Source organism: Cadophora gregata (assembly GCF_030347475.1).
Source record: "Cadophora gregata isolate MNR1 chromosome Unknown scaffold_18, whole genome shotgun sequence".
Taxonomy (NCBI): Eukaryota; Fungi; Ascomycota; class Leotiomycetes; order Helotiales; family Ploettnerulaceae; genus Cadophora; species Cadophora gregata.
This window is the reverse complement of record NW_026695941.1, coordinates 1,281,704-1,303,155: the sequence shown is the minus strand read 5'-3', so window position 1 is coordinate 1,303,155 and position 21,452 is coordinate 1,281,704. Positions and strand designations below refer to the sequence as shown.

Genomic DNA, 21,452 nt, shown 5'->3' with positions numbered 1-21,452 from the left:
ATCTAAGTGCAGATTCAATGTATTCATCGAGGTGTTTGCAGTTCTTGAATGTTTGGCTCTGGTGTTGAAGATAAATTTCAGGGCAGACGCGCTGACGCGAATCACTAAACGCGCTATGGATGCACCGACCATGCGCTAAACCTTAACCTTATTTTATGAGGGTCCAGTGCATCTGATCCACTTTCTTCATCTCAAGTTGGAAATGGAAGTCAACAAATCCAACATGCGCTACGAACAACACCACCTGAACTGCCTTCGAGAGCCACCTCTTCAGTGAGTCCGCTGGGCGAGATCAATGCGTTGTCCAATCACTAGACTTCGAGCTGGCTATGTACGAAGCAACCTGCTTTAACATTAATATTGAATCTGGGTGATGCGAATCTTGTCGAGTTCTGAAACTCATCATGAACAGATGTGTGAAGCGAGTGCAGGTCAACTCGGGGGTCACTACCTATTCTGAGTACCAGCCATTTGTCTCATCATTTTCCCATGCAATCGTCTGCTCTAGATGCTTCGCAGTACTTATCACTAGCTTTCCAAGCCTACTACAGCCGCGATGGTGCTCTGCTAGCACCCACCAACCTCGCCGCCGCCATCCCTGCTCTTCGTCCAAACACAGCACCACTGGTCAAGCCGCTCCCTCCAGGATAATTTCCATAGAAGAGCCCTCCAACCATCTCCCCCACGCAAAAGAGGCCCTTGACCTCCTTGCCAGACTGCGAGATAACAGCCGTGCTCGTTGGATTTATCGCGAGCCCTCCAAACGTGAATGTGATTCCACAACACACCTTGACGACCATGAATGGGCCTCGACTGACAGGAAGTGCCCAATTTGACTTCGGTAATGCAAGCTTCACCTTCGAGCTCTGAGTTGACAGCCCGTCTTTGACAGCAGGATTCCATTTCATAGCTGTTGGTCTTTCCTTTTCCGCAGATTCAACAGCAGCATTATACTCCTTCACCGTCTCCACGAACCTCGCTGGATTCTCAAGTCCCTTCTTCACGCAGTTTTCCGCTAACTTCTCCAGCGTCTCACCCCAAATCTTCTCCACCACCGCATCCCTATACTCCTCATCCCTCAGCCACGAAATCGCCCTCTGATCCCAAACCTGAAACGCCACCCCTTCAGGCTGCCCATGAATCGCCCTTCCAAACTTCGCATACGTAAAGTTCCGCAAATCAACACCCTCATCGACGAACCTCTCCCCGCGAATATTCAGCATCAGACCAAGCGGATACCCACTCTTCGTGAACTCGTTGGAGATCTCGCGGTCTCCAGAGTTGGCTGGCGCATTGGCGTCCCAGCAGGTACTGTGGCAGCCTGACCAGTTGCCCTCTTGTTTGGCATTGACGTCTCGGATGGCGAACTCGAGGACTTCGCCGGTGTTGAATGGTGTACCGCGGACGCGCGCGAGATCCCAGCCTGGCCCGAGGTATTGAGAGCGCATGCGAGGATTGGCTTCGAAGCCTCCAGCAGCAAGAATCACTGCTTTTGCTTCAATGAGTGTGTCGATACTGTCGACCTCGACGACGACGCCTGATACCGAGCCATTTGCGGGATCTGTAATGATGCGTTTTGCTGCTGTGGAGTAGTAGATTTCAATGCCCTGACGTAGAGCAGCATTTTGGTGGTCTCGGATGAGACCTTTCCCTCCCTCCTCGGTTTTCAGGCACATGCCGCCCCAAAACTTGAAGCGGCCATTAACTTCGTAGGCTTGTCGATTGAATGAGAGCTGGAAGCGGATTCCTTGTTTGGCAAGCCATTTGACAGCGGAGTTCGATTCGGAGATCAGGACTTCGCTGAGTGAGGGGTCTGTCCGTCCTGAGGTTATGCGGTCCATGTCGGCGCGGAAGTCGGCTGCTGTGTATGGCTCTAGGTCGATGAGTGAGGCCGTTGAGGAATCGACATTGTTGACTAAGGGCAGAAGATCAGATTTTCCGGCGTGGACGGTTCGAAAAGCACCGGCTGTGAAGTAGCTGTTCCCGCCAGCCCATTCTTCAGGACATTTGTCGATGAGAACAACACGTTGTACACCAGCTTCGGCTGCTTGTGTTGCAGCTGTAAAACCAGCATTGCCGCTGCCAATGACAAGGACGTCGACAGGAGATACGAAAGGTGGAAGAGCGGTCATGGTGCAAAGGACGGCGGATTGATACAAAAGAGAAAATAGTGATGAACACTCGAACCCTATGCCATGAAACGGACATGAAAGTCAAAATGAACGGCGGATGACAGCAAAAGGACTGTCAGCTTCGGAAATGCGCCAAGAACGCTCAACAATATATATATATATATATATATATATATACATCAGAAAGGGTATGTAAGGTAGGATCCAGTCCCCAGCTCAAAAAAGGTTCATGGTTGATTTTCAAATGACAACTTGGTCGCAGCAGGGGAGGAAGTGGTGTTAAATATGTAGATGAGAGCCTGGCACTGGTGAGAAAAGTGAAGTCGTCACTACCAAACGCGGGGTACGCGAGTCATGATTCGCAAGAGATCAACAGCCCCACGAATCGTCGCCTCTATGAGGGGGATCGTGTATGACAGGTGAGGACATTCCGCCTCGACGCAGTCAACTTCCTCTCTTATTAGTGCACTAAGCAAGTGCTGGCAATTTTCATGTTGGAAATCTTCTCGAATGCCTATTATGTATCTTGTTCAAAGTATTGAACTCGCTTGCCAATTTTTCACAACAGGTTGGTCAGTATCAGAGCATAATTGTAATAAAATCTTCAAGAGAATAAATACCAAATAACTTTCAGGTCCGAAATGAGCCCAATAGCTAACAACAAAGAACGTGACATAGCCTAATAAAAGCATTCTCAAAGCGGCTCCAACGCCTCTTTTTCTCTAAGCTTCATTTCTGAACACCTCCCAACAACCCGATCCTCATGCATGTGCAGCATCTTATGAAACTGCAAACTCATAATCGCTACCGGCTTCTCAAGCTCTACCGTACCACAAAAAACCAAATCACATGTATTCTCCAGTCTCCGGACAATCATGGCAATGACCCACCCTGAACCTTCATCCGCGTCTTTCAATATCAGCTCTTACACGAAAACGTTATCACCAGCCTAAAGAAGCGCGTCTTTCCCATGCGATGATCATGTATACGCATGCCATTCAAGCTGTGGGAGATAGTCTCCCTGCTCCTTGGGAGAAAGACAGCGAAGAGCATGGTACTGAGTACTTTGCCATCGACCGCTCATCAATACATGTGAACTCGCATGGTTTGTTGAGATCCACTTCAGGGTGTTGAATATAGCTTCCGTGTGGGGCAGCCAGATCTTTCATCCGGCAAACGAGGTCGGCTTTCGTTTCAGGGAATGACGTGCGTCCGTCTAGAGCTGGAAAGAGTGGGAAAGCATTGTCGTGCATGCGTCTCGTTTGAGGTAAACGTCTCCTTGTGAAGCTGCCGTCATGGAGTTTCCGCATTCGTAGAATCTAGATTCGCTTTTTCTATCCCTTGGGTAGAATAGTGATGTTCCTCTTGGATTCAAGAACGAAATGGAGTTCGTCGTTTTAACACGCCCAGTGCCATTGTTGGCTCGAAGTCGCTCCATATTCCTCATAAACTAGCAAGCCCCTATCCAAAAGGCAGTTGTTGATAGGTTAAAATATGACGCATTCGTTACACCAATCCACGGCATGCTGTTAGTTGACAGCTTTTTGGCACCATCGAGGCTTGAAGGCTGGAATGCTTTCCGCCGCTGTAGCTTCTGGAAGATCCTCAGCCGCATCGGACAATAAGATCCAAAACTCGATCCCTGCCTTTGGCAATTTGAACATTGTTTATCGGAGGTAAGGCTGAAAGCTGCACGAGGCTAAGCACTACAGTAATGAGCCGCTCGAGCCACCTGCATGTTTATGTGTATTTTCCGTGGCTAGTCACTCGTTTTGAAACAGAATGCCGTGTCTCGGCAAACTTTATGATCTTTGCCCAGCCTTCTTCAATGTCCGAAGTCCGTAGCTCAGCTCCGACAGCAGGATGACGGTTCCAAAAATTATTATTGAATGTTTAATGTCTGCAATAAGGTCAACAATTCGGAAACTTGTTCCATGCTTGTCTCGTCGCTTTTTTGCAGTGGCAGTATTGTCGAGTTTGTTGACCTGGTTTCCAAGTTATGCTGGTTTGTCTGCCGGAGCCGAAGCAATCCCAGAGCATACTGTCGATATTCATCTGCATGCTCGTAGAAACCAGTCCTGTCCATCGATCCGTCATTGCTTATATCTGTGCAACTGTACTGTTTGTCGGAGCGAGTGGCCCAGAACAGCGACCAGGTATGTAACATGTTTTTGGTCTGTTCTTCATATGATGGAATGTTGAACAATGAGCGTGGTTGTTGGAATATCCACAGGACTAGGCCTATGTTCTCCCGTCAGTTCTTGAGGGTAGATTAACAAGTAAGGACTATTACCACTTATTATACTGAAGAGATTCACACTATCCAAGTTCAAAAATGTCGAATATCCCTCTTCGCTCAACATATTGGTACGTACAAGTTCAACAGCCTTCCACAGTGGAAGAGTCGCTCGAAGACTTCCTGGCGGGCATAGAACTTGCAGTTTCTGGTAGCAGGACTTCGCAGTTTCGGCTCGAAAGCATTCTCGTGGACTTAGAAATCCACATTGAAGTTCTTCAAGAGCGAATCTAGACGGTGTGTTGTTAAAAAAAACATATGAAGTGTTGACCAGAAAGATGAACGTGGAAATTCTAGAGAGACACAGGTCAGCGAACGTTCTCAGACCCCAATAGGTTCATATACCGGATCGACTCTTCCTTTGCGATATACCGCTTCCAATTAAAGTCATTTCCCAGCTCTTCTGGGGTATGATGCATCTGACCCAGTCCGGAACTTTTCACAGTCTGATTTGATGTGAGCTACCTTCAAATATTTACGACAACCCGGCTTACGTTGACCATAGTACTGAATCTATCCCGCCTTGCTCTCGCGCTTGCCTCGCTGTCTCCTTCCCAGTTCTGGAGGCAACAAATGAGGAAGGTCGTTTGAAGCCCAGTCGGCCTAGGAATATCTCGACTCGATCCGTTTAAATTGGAGCATTGATCGGTATTCTCAAAGTCCTCGAAAGCAATTCGTTCGGCAAGATCAAAATATCGCCTAGCAAGATCTTTATCCTTGCTAGCAGGAGAAGCTACTGCCCCAAGAAGCACCATCGCGATTACAAGCGGCGCAGGCGCAGTGATCAAGTTGAAAGTGGAGAAATGGATAATCGGGCAATGCGGATACCAAAAGTTCCAAAACCATTCAATGAGTCGCCTGATGTTTGGGGGACTAAAGAATTGCAAGCACTGCCTACTTTGGAGCGACATTGCGGGGGACGCAGATGCTAGCTCAGCCAGCTGTCCAGGAAGACCGATTTTTCGAAATCTCATAAGTATCTCTCGCGATTTCGGGAAGAGTGGGTCTATAATCCAATCGACCATATCTATGGCAGTGAGATGGTCCAAGGTCCCGATGGGCCTGCCAACGGTAAGTGTGTTGATATTCCAGAACTCATTTCGAGCTCCAGATGCAAGGCTGTCGAATTGCAGCCATGAAGAGGTAGCTGATGTATAGTCCACTATCTGCTGTACTGCTGGTACCCCTATTTCAGTGAAAGACGTGTCAGAGAGCATTGATAGCGCATCCGAAGGCATCTCGATCATAAAATTTTCGGGTAGAAACTGCTGCCATTGACCGCCGGGGGACGAATATTGAAACCCCGTAGCTATTCCTTTGGAAGAAGTGAAGTTACGAAGGAAAGCCAGAACGGAGGTGCTTTTGACAGCAGTAGATTGTGAATGGGTGAGCCACTGTGAGCTGTTGGATGCATTTGGTAGCTCTGATATAAATTCCGGAGCCGATTCAATGCCAGTGACAGAAACTCCAGAGGTTTTGATGGGCACAATGTCACCGTCTTCGACATCCGGTCCAGCAGATTCCGCAGAAGTGCCTGCAAAGCCTTTTCCGGTTGGGGCTCGAGTGTAGGTACATATTGAGCCCCTACTGGTACAATCAGAGCAAGGTTGTCTCTGATCACACCCCCTTTTACTTAGAGCACAGGAATCACAAGATCTGGTTTTCCGACCTCGTCGGGCTGGTTGGGGGATCTGGGCGCCTCTTGAAATTCGAGCCCTACATTTCTTATAGTGCAGTCGACGAACGTCGCTAGAGGAGAACCATGACTTTAGCAATTTAGACTCTTGATTGGGTCATGCGGAACTAACCTTCGAGCGAAGTTTCGTTTACAGAACTCGCAGGTGTGATCTTTCAGATGCTTAAAGTCAGCCTCGGGTGATTTGGGTTCAGCCGTGTGTGAAAGAGGGGGAATGGTTCTGGTCAAAGCGCTCACCCGCCATCTCTTCATTCCCGTGCCTGGAAGCCTCCAAAACTCTAGGATGGTGTCGAAGCGTGGGCCTAGGATGAGCCCTTTAATAACAGTCACATCTGCAGCTCACTGGCGTCTCGATAACCACTGCTGGGCGATGAAGTTGACAGTATTTTCAGATCATGCTTTGGGTTGAGATAAGGTTTAGGGGAACTGGGAAGGATTCCGTGCACTAAGCCCATTCTCCTCCCCGACCTGCGGGACGGAAAATCGATACGCCGATGGCATGTTTACTCTTCTTTATGGCACCACTGTGAGACATGATCTGAGTCTGGGATGGACGACCACATAGAGCAGAAAAGATTAAGTAATTTCAATGCAGAAACCATCATCAAACCCTTATGAGACAGAACGAACACTGAAAGCCACTTAAGCCCGTCCAATCCCCTCGCTTAACTTCTGGTCTTGGCAGTTTTGGTTGTAGAATCTGGTACAGACACCATTTCTAGACAAGGTGGTTTGTAAAGTTATTGGAACATCGTGAAATAGTCAAGACGACGTTTTTAGAGGATATTTCAGATCGGATGATAGAGTCATCAAATGCATAAGAGCAAAAGTGGTCCTTTCGAAACAGCCAAGACATTCCGTCAGGGTGCAAGACTGAGACATCGACATTGCTACAGCCTCACCTGATGCACTAACCAATGTTTAACTCGGCCAACATGATCATTAGAAGGTTCAAAGTAATGCGGTTCATTCACTAAACGATAAATGTGCACTTCTCGCATGCCTCTCATGCTGAGGTATGTGTCAAAATCCCCAAACAGCAGTGCCTCAGCCAGCCATGCCTCCCTACCGAGCACCAGCATTCTTGCTATCTTTATGTTCCAGTAGCAGTTCAATGAGAGTTTCCTGTCATATGAAAGCTTATCAGCATATTTCTGTACTATTTATCAGAATTTCAAGCTGGAAGTGAGCTCATAAGAATAAATCTTACCCAACAATTTGTTGTCATGCATTGTCTGCCAACACCTCCCAGATATTCGACCAACTCTTGTTGCGATGGGAGTAGCAGAGAGAGGCCGATAATTTCAACGCCAATCTGATACATCCATCTCAATTCTCGCCACTTCATCGGACCGGTCGTCGAAGCTCTGAAATCGTCCAACTGTAACGGGGTCAGCGGGCTGCATGGACTTGCATGCAATGGAGATGTCGAAAGGTGGAAAGATACATACGGCTGCATCAACTTCATCGTACATTATAGCCATTTGCAGTTGTGTGTCTGATCTGTTCCACTCGAGTTGAGTCTGATCTTCCGATTCTTCAGCGCCAGAGCCTCTTCCACACCGGTCGTGTAAGCATATGTCAGTAGCGCACGGTTTTGAGGGGTTCACATGGGAAGTAGCTTTAAACGAATGGGTCTGATGTCAACCATGGCATTCGAGCTATCAATATCGGTTGAAAATAAGTTGCTATTTAAAAGCCGGCTCTTTCTGAATTTGAGTCTGAAGTCAGTATCGGGAAGTTGTCTGGTGGGGTATTTGATATCAATCTGAAGTCACAAAATCAGGCATGAAGTTTATGTTTAGGTTAATTTTGCCATGGTCTGGTTATAAAATCTTTCATAAAATTCTCGACGTTCTACACTCCGTCAGAGTTATCTTCCTGCATATGAAACGGCAACTCCTCTCCCCACTCCCTCACCCCTCCTTCCTCAGCTCCACCGCCGTCACTCCCAATCCCATCCACACCCATATCCACGATCTCCTCTCCCGACTCAGGCTCATCCATCTCATCAATCCTCGCCGGCGGATCCTCGAATACCAAGCTCGTCCTCTCCAAGGCCCTCCTTCTCCTCACCCTCCTCGCGCTCGATCCCACCTGGTTAGCATCCAGAAAATTGAAAGGTTGCACATCTTCGTCATCAGTGTCGCTGCCGATACTTTCAGAGAGCGTTCTCTTGAATACGCTGCTAGAACTGCGTCGTTTCGCTAGTTTTTCGGCACGCATTTTGAGAAGCCATTCTTTGTTAGCTAATTCCTCTTCATCCTCTTCTTCATCATGGTCATTGTCGGCGACGGCGGTTCCAAATGACATGTTTTGGAAGTTTGCAATAGAAGGAGAATCTTGGCTTTGCTCAGCTTGGGCCTCACTTTCTTCGGCATCGCTGTAGCTGCTCGGCCAGACAGTCTCATAATTCCTCAAGCTCCCTCTATCACCTTCTTGGACTTCTTCAATCGTGAAGCCAAATTCGATCGACACAGATTCCATGTCTGGAATACTTTCTTCGACCTCCACATCTTCTGGGACTGGCGACAATGAACGCGTAGATGAAGGAGATGATGCGTCTGATTGAGCTGACAAAGGAGGAGATATCACGACCTCTCTCGGCGACATCGAATTGAAGCTAAACGCAAAAGTCGGAGTCGTCTCACGAGACTGTGGTCGAAACGGAATACTTCCCCAGGGCTTCCCTGAAGCCGAACTTTGAGAGAAGTCAAACACGTTGGCTTCGTCTGGCTCAACAGACTCTATTGTTTTGGACTCCACATTCACCATATTCTCCGTGGTGACAAATCCGACAAAGCTGTAAGCTCGATTCTCTGGGAGTAGGTCCCAAATCTCTAGTGGTACTCGTAACAGAAGTAGGGTCGAGAAACTGCCGAACACTCCCTCGATTTTGATATCCTTGGCTTCAGGCGGAAGTTGGCGTAGAAGACACTCCTTCCATGCTTCAATGTCGAGTTCATGTTTATCTAGTCTGATCGAGAGAAGAACCTGGGGATATTGATTAACTTCGTCAACTGGCCTTTTTCGTTTTCTTGCATGCTCGTTCGCACTTGAATACATCCGAGGAGACGATGGACCCACTGACCCTGTTGACCGATGAATAGGCGTACTGCTCGATGCCTCAAATTCCCTTGCATTGGACTTCAGCGGAGCTAGAATGATACTCCTTCTCGGCTCAGTCTCGCATATAATACTATAAATGGGAGTGCGTCTCGGCTGTCGTTCGAAAAGCAGTCTCCCAGCATGGTCTTCTTTTCTTTTCCCATTATCATCCTTCACGAAAGACGGAGTCCAGCATTTCAGTCGTGTGAGGATCTTAGTGTGAAGTTCGGCCACAGAGAATGGCTTTCTTTTGGAAGCTGCAGCAAGTACTTCAGCCAAAGCATTGCTAAACGAATGTTCGCCGACTTCTGGAGCGATGGTCTCGTATCCACATGCTGCAATGACTTCTGTGACGCCCTTGTGTCGTTGATTGGAAGATAAGGCAGAGGTTGCTGCGGAATTGCAACAATCGTACAAGAGGAGGACATCAGCGTCGGCTTCTTCAAACATAGATTGGATACCGCCAGATGGGAGTGATGGTGAATCAACCTTGCGATTGCTTTGTCAAATTAGCATATATTCCATGGCGGTTGGTATTGAGGACCCACGCAATCCAGACTGGAGCCTCGTTCGCTTGATTGCTCGACCTAGCATGCCCGGCATAATACAGGATGAGCAGCGTATCTTCCCCATCATGTTCCAAAAAGTCAAACACTCTCCTTTTAAGAGCTTTATCCGGCTTCTCATTCGGGATATGAAAGATGTCCACTCCATAATTAAACAAGTCACCTAGAAATCCATACATCAGTAGCTTCTCAACCAATTTCGAGGTTTGAGATACGTGAATACAAGAGGAACAACCTACCAAACACCCCCCTCAAATCCTCCACCTCCCTCTCAACCCCCAAATCATCCCCCTCCCACCTCACCAACAGCACCCAAACCTTCCCATACCTAACCTCATGTCTCTTCGCCCAGCCCGCGTTCACCGCAGTCTGGAGATCAGCCGCCAGATAAGCGATGTCGGGGATGTGTGCTCCGGAAAGAGAAATATCGTGGGTTCTGGGCGCGAGGCGGATGAAGCCGTCGCTGTGGATGTCGTGCTGGATGGGTGTTAGGGGTTTCGATATATAGGGTGAGGGGATGGAGACGGGAATGGGGTTTAGGATGAGGGGAGAGGAGATGAGACGGACTTTGTTACCGAGGCGGGTACGGGATGGGGCGGTGGTGTTGGTGGGGATTGTGCTGGTGGTTGTTTGGTTCATTGTGGGGTGTTTGAGAGTGATCACGGCATAAGTTCAATAATGATATAGAATTTTGAAGAGGTGGATTGGATCCAATTGTGAATTTCTCAGGGGATGATTCATGATGGACGAGGTGCGATAAGGTGTAAGAAGGTTGGGAAGACATGAGGCTGTGATCGGTGAGCGATTTGGGGGCGGCTGACAAAGTTGTCCTGCAAAGTGCCACGTGATCGATCAAGTCATCTTCTGTTTGGAAAAGTGAAGCTGAGATATTATAGATAACATTAATTGTTATGTACATTACTTTGTTTGTTCAGTATGGAATTCATACCATAACCTAAGCGAGTCTCCTGTAGCATCTCTGAAGCCAAAGCCCCCAGAGGAAAGCCTATCTCAACTTTCCAAAGTGCAAACTCACCAAAGCAAATTGTCCGAAGTCAAGAACAGAATCGGAATATATGAACTTCTGTCTCTATTCTCTCTACTTCTCCCCATGTATATTCTGCTAAGTAGGTAGCTATGTTACGCCATATTATGCACCTCCCCCCAACTCCATCTCACATCTCCATCTTACACCCTCAACCTCATCCTTAATCTCCAGCTCATGTACGCCATATCCCTCTCCCTCCACGCACTTATTTATACCATGCCCTGCACAAACATTCTCAATACACCTGCAATGCCCCTTCAAAATGCCCCAGATATCTCTGTACACCTTCCCCATCCACCTCCACCTACGCCAAGTAAATGCCACAACTAAAGCCAGTACAACCAATTACCTATCACAACCACACCATACCAAAGCCGTATAATGCAGGTACCCACCCACCCAACCTATCCCCAAACGCCTCAAAATCTCAAACCCTCAAGATCTCAAATCCGAGCGCCGAGTCCACAAGAAAAGTAAAAAAAGAACATGACCAGTGGAAAAAAAAACCTCAAACCCCCCTCAACCCCAACCTCTCACTAGAAATAAAGACCACTCAATGTCCTTAAAAATCTCCACCATTTCCGCCCTCCCACCTACCTCACAACGCACGACTTCCCAAGCCCCTCTCCCTCGCCTCCCTAACCCTCCTCTCCCTCTCCCCCCAACTCCTAAGCACCCTCTCCCTCGCAAGCACATAATCCACCGGCTCGGGATAATCACCGAAAGCAATCATCCTCTCCATCCCTCTCTCAATCCCCATTCCTCTTTCCACACCCATCCCCCTTCCATTCGAAGTCGTATATCTGACACCACCGCTACCTGACCCTGAGCCAGAAGAGTGACGATCCATTCTCTCGCCGCCGAGGGGAGGGGAAGATGGCTGCTGTGGTGGGGAGGTTACTGGTCTGGATCGGGATCGGAGATCTGGTGAGAGGTAGTGTTGGGGTGGGGAGGAGGGATTATACAACTGTTGTTTTGGTTGTTGCTGTTGCTGGAATTGTGGAGAAGTGCGTAGATTTGGGCTTTGATAGCCACTTCCGTACGCAGAGTTCGGATTCGGTGCATTATCTGGTGGGTATGGAGAAGTGTAGGAAGCGAATGATGGGGAGGGTATGTCGGGTTCGGGGTACAGATAGGGACTTGTGTTTGGGTTTGGACTTGGATTGTTTGGGTTGGGTGGTAAGGAGGGGGCGAATGTGGGTGCGGTGGGGTTGAATGATGGTCTGCGTGGGGATTGGGGTTGTGGGTGTGGTGGAGAGCTGGAATCTATTAGTCTCCTCCCAAATTGTATGAGCAAAGAAGGAGAGGTCTGCGGCAATAAAAGGAAACATTTGAAGAATCAAGAGGGTATGACTCCTGGAAGGAAAGCTAAGAACTCACTTCTCCTCCAACCCCCACTCATCCAACCTCTCAATCAACGCCGCCCTCGCAAACTCCAACCTATTCCTGTTCTCCTTTCCCGGCTCTCCACTTGTTTCTCTCCCCATTCCCATCCCACCATCCCGTACCGACCCCCTCAAATCCGGTTCCGTCTCCGCCTTACTCGACCTCCTACTCCTCTGCACCACCCCACCCACCTGGATATCGCTCATCGGTAAAGACTGTCCAGATTGACCAGAAGGATCACGAGTCATCGGCTGGCTCTGACTCTGATTAACATGGCCATATCCATACCCTCTCCTCCCATCTCCAACGCCGATACCTAGACCTGTACCCGGATCCGAATCCAGATCCATGTTCGAGAATTCCGACCGTCCAGGAACATACGGACCGTCAACGAATCCAGGACGTCGATGGACCCTAACGCCAGGATACGAGAGACTTAGAAGATCTGTCTCGTTCTCACCATCCCCATTGCCAACTCCACGGCGCACACCCCCAAGATCAGGGCTAAATCCAACTCCAAATCCTGTATTTCCATAAGCATCGACATTCGACCGCGAAGTCATTAAGCTCACAGGCAAAGATTCAGATTGTGTTTCGCGTGCATGATAATTGATAGGACGTGTGGGGCCAAGCTTTGTATTTGCAGTTGCGTTGTTGAGCTCCAGGGGCGGGAAGCCTTCTCTTCTAGGATAGATATTCCCATTTCCGTTCTCCTGCGTTGCGAAATACTGCTCTCCATCTCCACGAGCAGGCGTGAGGTTCGGCGACGGAGGATAAGGCGGCATGAGGACTGGGGAGGTTTGGTGCGCTGATGAATGAGGTATCTTCTGCAGTGATTCCATAGCTGAGAGATGGTGCCGTTCTTGTCTTTCTCGGACGCTGGGCTCGTGATCGGGTTCGGGAGTATCATCAACGACAGCAGTCTCCCCCTCTCCCTCTTCCTCAGCAGCAGTCCCACCAACAGCAGAACGTACCAAGTCCCTCAGCCCCTCGACCGTATCTCTGGTAGGTCCAGCAACAGCAGCAGCATAGCTAGCCAGACCAGTCATCATCCTACCTCTTTGGCTCAGACTCTGACTCTGATTCTCCTTCTTCGCTTCTCCATCCCTCTCCCAGTCATCAACCCGCTCAAGCGGCTTGAGCGAACTGGACCTCCGACTCCGATCCTGAATCATACCTCCCCCTCTAGGACTCAACGGACTATTCTGTCTCATCCGCGCAAGACTGACTTCCGCACCAGATTGTCCACTTAACGTTCCCGTTCCTGCTCCACTAGAAAATGAGAGCCGGCCACGAGATGTTCCTCGCGAAGTAGGAGTACTGCTGCCGCCTTGGAGGAAACCATGTGCTTGGTCATGACTGACATGTGGTGTTATCGCACCAGCACTCACAGCGCGGTAGTCGAGATTTCCATTCTTGTTCTTGATTGAAGGGAGGGTGCGGTACAGCGGACTTGGAATCGGTCGAGCTCTTGGACGTTGATGTTGATGTCTTGGCTGTACAAGTTCCCACTGTGCATCCACACTCACCGGTCTCTGACTGTCAAGCCTCACATACTGCGGTACTGGTTGGGAAGTCGGTGGTGACTGGATGCCAGTAGGAACAGCAATAATCCCCGCTTCCTCCCTATCACTTTCATACCCCGGATCTTCAGGCATAGGGAGCGGGAAATGCTGCTTGTAGATAGCGTCCATGCGCTTGCTGTACTCGTCATCCTTATCCCTCACAGGCGATTCGAATTGCGCTTTTTCAGGCTCCATGCCCCACGTCGAGATGCCACCTTTCAGGTTCAAACCATCATATCTTCCCGGTGTCTCAGGTCCAGCATCACTCGACGAACTCGTGCGATCGAAGATACTTGTTTGGAATACCTCCCTACCACTCCCATTACCAGCGACAATAACACTCGAGCTCTCAGGAGTGCGGCGATCGATTTCCGTTCTGATGGACACGATTCGTTGGGCTAGACTGTCATCTGCTTCTTGCAGGATTTCTTTCTGAGCGGCAGAGAGGCGCTTAGAGAGGTGTTTGCTCAGATGTTCAAAGAGTTTGTTGCCGTGGATTTCGTACAGTCTGTAGTCCTCTACTAGACCCGCGTGAGTCTTCCGTGAGATTCGCTCATTGGCCATGTCATAGCTGCAGCAGAAGAGACGGATTGCGCGGTCTAGCCAAAGGAGGAGGGAGCCGTCCGCGGCGAGGGTGTCTGCGAAAAAGCCTTGGACGACGCTGTGAAGGCGGATGACATCAACGTTGTCTGCTAGCATATCTCTGCTGCGCTTTGAGCTTTGAGAATGTTGTGATGATTGGACTGGTGCCTCTTTGTCAGAGTCTTGCTCATGGTCGTTGCGATCGATGAGGGCGAATGTGTTGAGGATTTTGAAGGTGTTGTTCAGTGAATTGCCTGACACAGGTTCGAAGGCTTTGACGGAAACGTTTGAAGGAAGTGCTTTCAAGCCTAGGGAAATCATCTCGACTGGGATATGCTGGCTGAAAAAACACAGGATATTGATCAAGTTTAGCGCTTCTGTTGCACCTCGACTTTTCAACTGCTCCACTACCGCAATATACGTGCCTAGACCTCTGAGTCTTGGTTCCGACGAATAAGTTCTCGCGAACTTTGAAAGCGGTTCGTCAGTCGTCTTCAGTCGTCGAGCAACTGCATGGATAACCACAGGCAGGAAACCCATCGACTGAACAAGTTCCATCGAGTACCTCAGATCATCCTTCGCAAATGGTTCTGTCCTCCCTAGCTCAAGAAGAAGTAATCTCTGAGCCTCTCTCGCAGAAAGAAGCGGTAGTCTGATCATCTGTGGATTCATGAAATGATGATCCCCGATGACTGATTTCTCGGTCGAGGTATATATGATACTCGTATTCGTGCTATCAGGGATGAACTTCCTCAGCATCGAGTGCGTAAAATGTATCCCATCGAGGACCATAAGCCAATCATGGCGATCGTTCAGCCATTTCCTAACCATCTTGATGAACTGTTCTGGATCATCCACAGAAGCGGCATCTTCGGTACCGACAAGGTGTTTGAGCGCTGCCTTGCGTGCGATATCCCAGAAGCCTGCTGCAAGTTCCGTTTCGCTCTTAGCTCGCAACCAGAAGATCCCACCAGGGAAATCGTCCTTGTGATTATACACATACTGTCGTGCTAGATGAGTCTTACCTCCACCAGGGAGAGATTGCAGCAGAACAGCAGATGTACCATCAGCTCTTCTCTTCTTGTCAAACAACATCTTGTGCATCTGTTCCAACTCAGCTTCCCTACCTACAAAAAGAGAGTTTGGACGGAAGCCGGATGGTTTGATAAAGTATGGTGCATCTTGTGCTGGGTCATCAGGTGCGATACTGATGGTTGATTTCGCAATGACCATTGAACTATGTACAGAGCCCGGATCTACAAGAAAGAAAATCAGCCCTGATCCACCAATTTGAGCAATTTTGAGCAAAAAGAAATCCTTGCAAAGTAACATAGAAATGAGTGAAAGAGATGCGTCAACGAGCAAGAATAACGCCTCGCCAACCCTTCAACCGTCCTTGAATGGACCTTGCAACATGCTTGGTGGCTGAGTTGGATATGGACTCGACCTACCAGGTGTATTCGGGGTACTCGTCAGATGCGGAGTACCAGGTAACAGTCCAGACTACAACAGTCAGCAAAATTCAATCAAGGGCCACCAAGAATTCTTACCATCCTCTGGAGCTGCGCAATCTCATCCTCCCTCTTCTGCTTCCTGAACATCCTCTCAGCCTCCCACCTCGTCTGGATAAACTCCGGACACTCCTGAACCCACGACCTCAGCGTAACAGAAACATTCGTAAATCCCGGCGCATTTTTGCTCCCGAATTTGCACATCCCCGAATGCGTAGCTTCGATACCAAAATATTGGACATCGGGTAGTTGAGGACTGGCGGCTGTCTGGTCAACGATGAGATGTTTGGTGCCTTTGAGATCTGTAGGATGGCCTTCGTGGACCATGCATATGCGCAACCTGTTAGGGTAGAGATCTAAGAAACGGAGGTTGATATTCTGGAGGATTTCGTTGTTACTTTGCAGGGTTTTGACGAGTTGGGAGTGGGTCTCGAAAAGCTTCTTTGGGACCATGGCATTGACCATGCCCTGGAGTATCAAACCCCACTTCGCGGGGTCGGCTCCAGTATGTGGAGTTCCTAGGAAGATGACACCGAATGTTGAAACGAATATCGATCGTAGATCATCGTCATGGTTGCCTTGAAGGTCGAAAGATAGTTCGAGTGCACGCTTGACTAGTATTCCTCCCAAGCTGTGTGCTACCCATATGATGGGATGTTCTCCAACCTCTTCACTCTTCCGCTCGAGAGCTAGATTAGCAAGAAGTGTTTGTGCATGTTGATGTATCATGTCCGAACTATTTTCCGTCAGCACTTCTCCATACAATGTCAATTAACTAGACATACCTTGGACCTCCCTTCGAGCTACCGAATGTATATACGTCTGCATTGTATCCATATACCAATATGCGCGCTTGGTAATTCCTCAACGAAGCTGGCAGAAGCTGGCTAGGCCAGAAGACACCATTTGGAGCCGTCCATGTGTTTCTTGGGTTGCCATTCAGACCGTGGACGAGGACAATATCGACTTTGGCATCGGGGTGGGAGTAGACTTCTGTGACTTCGTAGCGTTTGATATCGTCGAGATTGATTGCGGAGCCCTGCAGGTACAACGATTAACCTTGACTCGTCTTATGCAAGGTAGGAAGGGGTAATTGTTGAAATGGGTAAGCTGCAGGAGAGAACATACCATGCTTGCACCTCTGCCTGGTCTCCGATACTCGAAGCTTGCTTGCTCTTATTCTCTTCTTGTCTGATGCTTGTCTGATGCTTGTCTGATGCTTGTCTCCGTTCCCTTTCCGCTGCAGATCAGGTCGGCATGCAGCTTACTTATATATTTTCGTATGCTCCAGTTCGCCCGTCCGGTGTAGCGGTCATGGTCGTCCTGGTACACAGAGGTTGCGGTTGTACTGACCGCCGAATATCAAGGGCAGCTCGAGGGCATCCAGTCCAGATACAGAGGAACGTAGTAGAAGATTGGTTGATCGGTAGAGAAGAGACAGACAGAGGGAAAGTTAAGACGTCTGCCTGACTGGAGTCTACCTAGCTAGCTTGGTACGTACTTGCTATGCTATGCTGTGGTCTCGGTGTACAGACTAGAGTTGAGGGTGCTGTGCAATACTCTGTGGCACGCGCAAAGCAGTTAGTCACACGGGGACTTGCAACGGTCAGTGCGCCACTGGGAGTCACGGCAGGGCACCAGCATGGCAGACCAGATGGGAGACACGAGGAGAAAGAGCGATGAAGGGCGCCCTGAGATGAGGGTGTGAGTGAGGAGAGGAGAGGAGAGGAGATGAGAGGGAGAGGGAAAGGCGAGTCCTGTTTGGAGTCAGCTGCAATTGGGCTGCGCATCCTGTCTCACTTGGTTAGATGGACGATCTCGCTCCACTGTGGGATCTCTGCAGCTGGTGAAGCGCAAGGGGTTTAGGGGGTGGCTAGGAGCTTTTTAGGGCTGGGGAGACGGGTGGCTTGGCCCAGAATAGGAGCTCACAGGGGTCCGCTACAGGGTACGGAAGTACCTAGGCAATGCACTACCCGGGTAACGAAGTAAGGGTCCGGCAGGAGCCTTGTGGGCATGCGCCTCGCCGGGCGACTGACTCGACTCTGGGGGTAAGACATCTTACCTTATTGCAATGGACCTCGTGGATAGGACTGGACAGAGCAAAACTTTAAGTGATGACGGATGAGAAAATGGATGATGAGATGGGAGACCACACGTGATATCATTGGATGATATGTCGTGCCAGAGTGCAATCTGGCTTGAATAGAAGTATATCTAGGCTTCCACTTCCTACCTTCAGCTGCCCCTTTGAGGCTCATCTCATACATATCGCCCCCAATATGCAGTCTCGAAGAGCCTCATTTGTACCGCATTTAGACACCACGTCACGTCACCTATCGGCATCAATCCAGGAAGTCACTTACTCATCCTCGAGTTGAGAAATATGAATAAATGCAAGCTTGCAGTGGAAACGATGACTGCATCGCCGACAACTTGTATGGCTGTAGCCCTATTGGTTCTGGCTGGGAAAAGTGCGGTTGGCATGAGCTTCAGTACCGGTAGGAAGGCATCTAATCTTGTCCGACTATATACAAGCCTTACCTAAAGAAGAAGGAAAGAGGAAGGAAATTTAAACAAAAGTGACAAGTCATCCTCACACAGCACCCTCCACGAGACGGAGGATATAAATTAGCCTCGCAACGTTTCTGTGACCAATATATCACCTCGTGAAATAAGCTGTTCCACTGTGACACGGTGATATCTAGACCGTTTACTGTACCACATCACCGTCCTGTACTTTGTTCCCAGTGGGGGGTCGTGTGACTCAGGAGTCCGATGGCAAGTCACATGTAGGACTCAACCTACCATTCCCCAGGTTTTGCAACATCATCAACAACATCACCATCTGCATCTCTTTGCTAGCTACCTTGATTCCCATTTAACCTTACTTTTCATAAGTGACACGGAGAGCGCGGTAAGTGGGGTCGGTACTGCAAGTGCCGGCCGGGGCTAGAGTGTTGTATGACTCCGTGTCACGCTGGGTAAGCGTACTTTTTGATCTTGATATCACAACATCGACGAAACGGGAAAGATGGACGTAGACAGCAGACCAAGAGAGGAAATAAGGGCAAGAGAAGTTTCTTCGCCTTGGAATACCTCGACATGCTCTCGTTGCATTGCCTTCGCCCGGTATAGAAAAAAATGGTTGCGAGGGTAGTTCAGACTAGGTAGAAAGGAAGGCTTCGGTGACGTTAAACGGGTGACATTCTGGGACAACAATGAATAGGATCTGTTCCCGGTAGAAATATTGATAATAGCCAAGGCTTTCTCGATGGCATGTTACTTCCAGGTAGCCGTTGTACTGTACTTCACAGGACCATTAGATGACGCTCCATCTTGTTGAGAAGTGGAAGTAATGTGCAAGTGAGAGATACGAAATAGGGAAGTGAATGAAAGCAACAGATACTCGTAGACAGAGACTTGGTGTCAAGAGAAACAGTGAAATGGAACACAGAAATTCAACTTGATTTTGAGCATTTTGTAGTATGAAGAGACTTTCGGGTGTGCTGTACTATTCTGTGATTCAGGCCAGCGAATATCCCACTTTAGCTAGAGCTATACTCTCGTACGTTTCTTATCTGGTGAACGTGTGCCCTCTTCTGACTCCGCGTCTCAGGGCTCTCTCGTCGTCGAGGCGGACGATGACTGTTGCAGGTTGACTTTGGGCGTTGACAAAGGCTGACTATTAAGACGTGGTTTGGAGTGAAAGCGCTCATTTCTGAGTCCGAGGGTTCCAGCAGCGTGTGTAGAATACTGGTGAGGTTTCACACTCGGAGAGGAGGCTTCACCTGGTGCTGGACCCCAACTTACGGACACGGCATGTGGAAAGTTTGCATAATCGAGGCTTGCGTATACCACGACTGTGGCATGGGAACATCGCCACCGTAAATCGCCCTGTCCCAGATCCAAGACCTCGGTGCCTATTTGCCCGGATCCTATCAACTCTTCGAAAGCATAAGCACGTACTCACGTGTGCTATGCCCAAATTGAATCATATCCTTATCCCTCAACTCCAAGTACCGACTCGGTGGAATCTCTTCCTTGTTCAACGCCGTCCCATTCGCCGAATCTAAATCGATCAAATATGGTCTGACCCTCCCCGTCTTATCCCCAAACTCATTCTTCTTCTCAATATACCTGAACTGAATGACCGCATGCTGTTTACTCACACTCGGGTGTTCGGCTGGTAAGTCCACAACCGCAACCTCCCTTCCCACCAACCAGCAACTCCTCAGACTAAGATCAATGGTCTCCAAGATCTCAGGACCTTTGAAGACAAATAGCTTCCAGTCGTCTTTGGAAGGAGGTTTCCTAGCCTCGGCAGGCTCGTGGTACTTGAGTGCAATGGCACTCCCATCAGCCTGTGTGACCGAATTCGACGCCGCAGCCAACAAGCCCGTAGGCGCAAAATTAGGCTTTTGCTTGTCCTTCTCCTCTGCAACCACCACGGCACCTGCACCTACGCCTTCCGGTCCACCATTGGCCTGGAAAGACGAAGCTTGCGACGGCAGTGGTCCCTTAGCCTTCCGACTGACATGTCCAAGTCCTTGTGTCGCCGAGGCTGAACCCTCTCTATCCTTGTCTTTGTCCTTGCCACTGCTGCTTCGATACGGCGACCTCTCCCTCGTACTTCTGTGCTTGGAGTCGCGATCGCGGTCACTTCTGCGTGATGATTCATGTGCAGGGCTTCGTGAGCGAGATCGAGATCGAGATCGTGTTCGGCGGCGTTTGCTGTCCCTCTCCCTATCACCACCATGTCTGTCCCTCCCACCCTCCTCGTTCCGTCTACCGGCTTCTCCAACAGCCTTCTCCCTCCTCTCCCTTCTTCTTCGGCGACGTCGCTCTTCTTCCGAATCGTAGGACGCCGAGCGGCTCTTCTCCCTCCTTTCCCTGTCTCTCCCGCTATGCCTATCCATGCTGGTGAAGCCTGCCGTCACAGAACCTGGCTGCCTCGATTCGCTGCTTCGATTCCAGGTAAGCTTAGTCCGCCTCGTCAAGCTAAGCTTGGTCGGCGGTTGCAGCTGCGTTTAGATGTTTGCGGACGCGCCTGAAGTGGGTAAGGGGCAAGGCAGAGTTGATGTGTGACGTGGTGGTTGGTGGTTGAGCTGTGTTTTGGTACCTACGGCACTGTTGCTGGGAGCTTCGTAACAGCGCCAATCAGAAATTTGGGCGTCTAAGATTTAACCTTAACTCAGCGTCTTGGCGTTTCTCACAGGGTCGTTAGACGCTGTTGACATGCAGCTTCGACGAGGAGATTTTGATTCGACAGGTCATTGTGCATTAATGCATTGGAACTGTTGCAAAGAATGAAAGACAACTGATAGGTTCGATACTACCGCGCGCGTTAATTTGTTGTGTTTGGTAGGGTCTTGCATTTGTGAGATCACGTGTATGGATCTCCTTTCCGTGGGTGTGGAGCCTGTGTAAAGAGCAACTATAAACATATTTTCTTGATGACGCTCTCTAGGTAAGGAAGTGAATCAAACATCATATCTCACGATTATGCTTTTTTCGGATTCTCAAGAGTTTGCAGCAAAGAAAAGACATTTATATAGCTTCCAC

At 49.2% G+C, this 21,452-nt stretch overlaps 6 protein-coding genes across 8 annotated transcripts; all 6 read right to left on the bottom strand.

Annotated features, from left to right (window-relative positions):
* Positions 1–56: 56 nt before the first annotated feature.
* ONS95_006827 (uncharacterized protein) lies at positions 57–3,738 on the bottom strand. The gene has a single exon (XM_058500307.1). The coding sequence runs from the start codon at positions 2,130–2,132 to the stop codon at positions 546–548; it is 1,587 nt and encodes a 528-aa protein (XP_058350143.1). The 5' UTR covers positions 2,133–3,738; the 3' UTR covers positions 57–545.
* A 1,157-nt stretch (positions 3,739–4,895) lies between these two features.
* ONS95_006826 (uncharacterized protein) lies at positions 4,896–6,368 on the bottom strand (the record flags this gene model as incomplete). Its single annotated transcript, XM_058500306.1, has 3 exons — positions 4,896–6,177; positions 6,237–6,276; positions 6,362–6,368. The coding sequence occupies 3 exons, from the start codon at positions 6,366–6,368 to the stop codon at positions 4,896–4,898; spliced, it is 1,329 nt and encodes a 442-aa protein (XP_058350142.1).
* An 821-nt stretch (positions 6,369–7,189) lies between these two features.
* Positions 7,190–7,599, bottom strand: ONS95_006825 (uncharacterized protein; the record flags this gene model as incomplete). The annotated part of the gene is made up of 3 exons (XM_058500305.1): positions 7,190–7,249; positions 7,335–7,505; positions 7,576–7,599. 3 exons carry the CDS (start codon positions 7,597–7,599, stop codon positions 7,190–7,192), a joined length of 255 nt encoding a protein of 84 aa, XP_058350141.1.
* Positions 7,600–7,981: 382 nt separating this feature from the next.
* On the bottom strand, positions 7,982–10,560 carry ONS95_006824 (uncharacterized protein; the record flags this gene model as incomplete). The annotated part of the gene is made up of 3 exons (XM_058500304.1): positions 10,038–10,560; positions 9,781–9,961; positions 7,982–9,731 (listed from the first exon to the last, which is right to left on the bottom strand). The coding sequence occupies exons 1-3, from the start codon at positions 10,435–10,437 to the stop codon at positions 7,982–7,984; spliced, it is 2,331 nt and encodes a 776-aa protein (XP_058350140.1). The 5' UTR covers positions 10,438–10,560.
* Positions 10,561–10,875: 315 nt separating this feature from the next.
* On the bottom strand, positions 10,876–17,729 carry ONS95_006823 (uncharacterized protein). Of its 3 annotated transcripts, XM_058500301.1 has the most exons (6): positions 17,019–17,729; positions 16,676–16,929; positions 15,930–16,626; positions 15,831–15,882; positions 12,227–15,635; positions 10,876–12,105 (listed from the first exon to the last, which is right to left on the bottom strand). In XM_058500301.1, the coding sequence occupies exons 1-6, from the start codon at positions 17,019–17,021 to the stop codon at positions 11,445–11,447; spliced, it is 5,076 nt and encodes a 1,691-aa protein (XP_058350137.1). In that variant the 5' UTR covers positions 17,022–17,729; the 3' UTR covers positions 10,876–11,444. The 3 variants fall into 3 exon arrangements, with proteins under 3 accessions (XP_058350137.1, XP_058350139.1, XP_058350138.1); XM_058500303.1 differs by having other exon boundaries at positions 12,227–16,626; XM_058500302.1 differs by having other exon boundaries at positions 10,876–15,882; positions 16,676–17,729.
* Positions 17,730–19,828: 2,099 nt separating this feature from the next.
* ONS95_006822 (uncharacterized protein) lies at positions 19,829–20,806 on the bottom strand (the record flags this gene model as incomplete). Its single annotated transcript, XM_058500300.1, has 1 exon — positions 19,829–20,806. The coding sequence occupies one exon, from the start codon at positions 20,804–20,806 to the stop codon at positions 19,829–19,831; it is 978 nt and encodes a 325-aa protein (XP_058350136.1).
* Between the last annotated feature and the right edge of the window lie 646 nt (positions 20,807–21,452).

Bases quoted from the DNA above. Each gene is read 5' to 3' on its own strand.
- ONS95_006827 (XM_058500307.1), bottom strand. From the start codon at position 2,132: ATGACCGCTCTTCCACCTTTCGTATCTCCTGTCGACGTCCTTGTCATT.
- ONS95_006823 (XM_058500301.1), bottom strand. The intron at 16,627-16,675 runs GTATGTCTAGTT...GACGGAAAATAG, and splicing joins AGCTCGAAGGGAGGTCCAAG to TTCGGACATGATACATCAAC. The intron at 15,636-15,830 runs GTAGGTCGAGTC...TCTTTCTTGTAG, and splicing joins GAGTACCCCGAATACACCTG to ATCCGGGCTCTGTACATAGT.